We start from the raw sequence: 4315 nt of genomic DNA, 5'->3' as shown, positions 1-4315 counted from the left end.
AGGGGATAGTGGCAGAACTAGCCAGTAAGTTGGAATATATGTAGAATGTAGTTGAGAAGAAAGAAATGGAAGAAGAGGAAGATGTACCCAACAATGAAGAAGATAGAATATCTGAGAATGAGAAGCCATTTTTTAAAGCTTTAAAGGCTTTGGGAGGAAAACCCATGGAGTTACCTATGTTTACAGGAAAGATGGACGCTGAATTAGTGTTGGAATGGATTGAAGCCTTAGAGAATCATTTTGAATGTGAGAAAGTTTCAGAGTTGCAGCAAGTTAAGTTGGCTAAGTCCAGAATGAAGGGAGCAGCCCTTACATGGTGGAATTTTGTGCAAGAAGAAAGGGTAATGGAGGATAAAAGAAAAATTTGTCCGTGGAAGAAGATGGTGTCAATGATAAGAGAGACATATCTCCCTGAAGACTATGAGGTACAATTGCATCAGAAAAGGCAGAATCTCATAAAAAGGGATATGGATGTCTGTACTTATACAAAAGAGTTTCAGAAGTTAAGTCTAAGGTCAAAATTTGCAGAACCTGAGAGTATCAAGGTAGCAAGATACCTAAATGGTTTGAGGATGAACATGCAAGAAGAGTTGCAGTTGCTGAGTCCAAACACCGTAGCATGTAAAGTTCAGGTTGAAGCGGTGGAATAAACAGTGCTTTGGAAACCTTCAAGAGCATTTGAGAGAAGCTCAAGCTAGGTTGGATAGTGTGACCCGCTAGATCAGGGACCTAGGAATGACTCCAAAATTGATGTCTAAAGAATCCTCAACTCTGAGGGAAGTTGAAGAATGGGAGCTTCGGGAGGAAATATTTTGGAAGCAAAAGTCTCGGGTGGACTGGTTGCAGGAGGGAGATAGAAACATTGCTTTCTTCCACAGCACTGTTAAAGCTCGCAAGTTTGGGAATTCTATCACCTCTCTTGTTTCTACTTTTGGAGATCAACTATTTTCCAAGGAGACAATTTCTTTAGAGGCCATTAGTTACTTCTCTCAACTCTTCTCTAAGGAGGATCTTGCTTCTTTGGAGGAGACAAGGGCTATCTTAGACTGTATTCCTCATCTTGTATCCAACAGTATGAACAGAGATTTATTAAAACCTATAATGCTTGAGGAACTGGAGAAAGTGGTTTTTGGTATGCCGAAAGGTAAAGCCCCAGGCCTAGACGGGTTTCCCATTGAATTTTTCTAGGAGTTTTGGGAGATTATTAAATTTGATCTTCTAGATGTTGTCCAGGAGTCATATCAAAATAAACAAATGCTCAAGTCTATGAATGCTACTTTTCTGGCTCTCATTCGCAAGATTGATGGGCCTAACAGGTTGGACCAGTTCAGACCCATTGCTCTATGTAATGTCACGTACAAAATTATCACAAAATTAATTGCTAAGAGGCTTTAGCCTTTTCTTGCCACTCTAATTTCTGAGGAACATGGAGGTTTTGTTAGTGGGAGACAGATTCTTGATGGGGTGGTTATTGCTTCAGAGGCTATTCACTCTATGGCCCTATCCAAGGAAAAGGCTATGTTTATTAAGCTGGACTTAGCTAAAGCTTATGATCGAGTTAGTTGGGATTTTTTTGGGTCATGTGCTTCTAGCTTTTGGACTTAATATGGAATGGGTGGATTGGGTTCTCAGCTGTGTGTCTTCCCCATCCTTTTCAATTCTTATTAATGGAGAACATATTGGTCTATTCTCTGCTTCTCAAGGACTTTGTCAGGGGGATCCTATCTCTCCATATCTATTCATCATTATGGCAGAGGGCCTAGGTAGATTTATAAATTCTCAAACAGATGTGGGACTTGTTCAAGGATGGAAGTGGTGCAATGATATTCCATCATACACGCACCTTGAATTTGTGGATGATACTGGTCTGATGAGTTTGGCTACTATTAATGAGGCAAGAAACTTTAGAAAGATTTTGGATACTTATTTAAAAGCTTTGGGACAACAAATTAATGAAGGTAAATCTTCTATTTATTTCTTTAATACTCCTTAGTCGATTCAGTCCAACATTGCTAGAATTCTCAGGTGTCAAGTTGGATCCCTCCCTTTGATCTATCTTGGAGTACCTTTAGCTTTGGGGACTCAACGGAAAGAATATTGGCAAGGTCTTGTGGACAAATTTCATAGTAGAGTGAGTCACTGGACTCATAGGTGGCTCTCATCTGCTGGAAGGGTTATCCTTCTCAAGACTGTGATTCAGGCTCTTCCTATTTACAAGTGTTTAGTGCAAACTCCTCCCATTGGAGTTATCAAAGATTTTGATGCTTTGTCACGACAATTCCTTTGGTCAGACAATCTCCTATCCTCTAAATGGAGCTTAGTCAACTGGGACACTGTTTACTTTCCTAAGTTTGCTGGGGGACTAGGCCTTAAATGTATGGCTCTCGGCATCAAGGCTCTTGCAGCAAAGTTATACTGGAGGTGGTACAAGAATCAAGATCAGGATTGGGCCAAGATTCTGACCCATAAGTATTTCCCAGGAGTGGAGTTTCAAGATATTCCTAGACTAGAGCTTGATGGTAAGGGGTCCTTTATTTGGGACACCCTTAAAAGGGGTGCTCCTCTTATAAAGGAAGGCCTTTTCTGGATCTGTAATGAGGGGTCAAGTGTGTTATTCTGGCAGGACTCTTGGGATGGCCACCCTCCTATTCTCTCCAGCTACCCTCACCTTTAGCCTCTGTATCAGGTTTTTTCTTCTACAGGATGGACCATGGTAGATCACTTCAAGACTGTTAAGAGGTGTGGATCGATGGAGGTGGCTTGTTGGAAGGATCCACAGGTTTGGCCCATGAGGGGCTCCTTAGAGATTCGGGTTGAACTGGTAAATCTTCTCTCTACTAGGCTATGCAGCTCTTCTAAAGACAAAGACATCCTGGCTTGCGATCCTTGCCCTAAAGGTAAGTTCAGTGTGGCCCAGGGATATGCTCGGTTGGATAGCCAACGTAATGAAGTTCAGGAGGTTCCTTGGTGGAGGAAGGTTTGGAATAAATCCTCTTGGCCAAAATGTAATTTTTTTCTATGGTTGGTTGCTCAAAAAAAGTGTCTTACTTGGGATAATCTCCAACGAAGAGGGTTTCAGGTACCCTCTTTCTGTCCCCTATGTAGGTTGGATGGGGAAGATGTCTCTCATATTTTCTTCTTATGTCCTTTGGAGAGAGAGATCTAGCATAAGTGGTGGGAGGCGTGGTGTCATAGATGTATTCATGCTGAATCTCTTACTGAATTTTGGGATAGCCTTGGCAGACCCCCCACAAGATCTTCATTCCTTCAGGTGGTCTGGGCTATTGGACCTTCTTTCATTCTTTGGAATCTTTGGTTGGAGCGTAACCGTCAGATTTTTGATAACTCAAGCTTGGGAGTCACTAAAATATGGCAGCTGATCTTAAGCAGGCTTCAGGAGACTATCTCTACTAAATGTGATATGACAGAGCCGGTAGATCCTAGTGATTTCAATATAGTCAAGAAGTTAGGATTAGTGGATAAAGGATTCAGAACCATTAGCAGTAAGAGATCTCAGCCGCTAAAGAGGAAGGTTTGTAGAGTGGGGAGATGGAGTCCTCCACCTGATGTAGTCCTAAAGATTAACACTTATGGCTCCTCTGTGGGAATCCTGGACAGGCTGGAGTGGGGGGGATTGGTAGAGATTCAGATGGCAATGTTATCTTCATATTCTCTGTACACAAAGGAGTTCATTCCAATAATGTGATGGAGGCTTTAGCCATTAAGGTGGTTATGGAGCGAGCTTGTTCTCTTGGATGGAGGAGAATGGTGCATGAGACAGACTCTCAGATAGTTGTGGATATGATAAATAAGTAGAGAGTGGATGAATCTAACTGGCAAATTGCCTCTATTGTTAGAGAGATTATTCACTTGAGTAGCTTCGTGGATGGGATCTCCTTCTGTCATATTCCTAGTGAATAAAATGGAGTGGCTGATGTCTTGGCAAAATGGGCATCAGAGAGGGGTGCTGGTTGGGATATTTTTGATAGGGATGACCTTCCTGCTGATCTTGGTGGGACCTTCAAGCAATTAGTGGAAAAGGATAGAACTTAATTGGTGTTTTGGTTGTTTGGGCCTGAGGCCTTTTGTAATCTGGCTTTAATTGAATAAATTTTTACCCCTTTTTCCAAATAAATAATAATAATATATTAGTTTATTATAAATTAAAAAATTGAATTATTAATAAAATCATACAATTATTAATAACCATAATTATCAAGTAATAATATAATAAAAATTTAATTATATTTAATAATTTTTACTATTAATTAAAAGTTAATAAAACTACATTAATTAAATTGATTAATAATTAATA

The 4315-nt window shown here is 40.3% G+C and overlaps 1 protein-coding gene across 1 annotated transcript; it reads left to right on the top strand.

Annotated features, from left to right (window-relative positions):
• Positions 1 to 735: 735 nt before the first annotated feature.
• Positions 736 to 3816, top strand: LOC149554262 (uncharacterized). Its single transcript, XM_089790493.1, has 7 exons — positions 736 to 1132; positions 1223 to 1316; positions 1633 to 1958; positions 2073 to 2519; positions 2703 to 2977; positions 3272 to 3532; positions 3619 to 3816. The coding sequence occupies exons 1-7, from the start codon at positions 736 to 738 to the stop codon at positions 3814 to 3816; spliced, it is 1998 nt and encodes a 665-aa protein (XP_089646619.1).
• Positions 3817 to 4315: the final 499 nt, after the last annotated feature.

This window comes from Cupressus sempervirens, chromosome 6 (genome assembly GCF_028749045.1).
Source record: "Cupressus sempervirens isolate cs-2001-9-10 chromosome 6, ASM2874904v1, whole genome shotgun sequence".
In the NCBI taxonomy this organism is placed as follows: Eukaryota; Viridiplantae; Streptophyta; class Pinopsida; order Cupressales; family Cupressaceae; genus Cupressus; species Cupressus sempervirens.
Note: the sequence above shows the minus strand (reverse complement) of the source record. Positions and strands in the feature narration are given on the sequence as shown.

Bases quoted from the DNA above. Each gene is read 5' to 3' on its own strand.
- LOC149554262 (XM_089790493.1), top strand. From the start codon at position 736: ATGACTCCAAAATTGATGTCTAAAGAATCCTCAACTCTGAGGGAAGTT. The intron at 1,133-1,222 runs GTATGCCGAAAG...TTGATCTTCTAG, and splicing joins ACTGGAGAAAGTGGTTTTTG to ATGTTGTCCAGGAGTCATAT. The intron at 1,317-1,632 runs GTTGGACCAGTT...TTGGGTTCTCAG, and splicing joins AAGATTGATGGGCCTAACAG to CTGTGTGTCTTCCCCATCCT.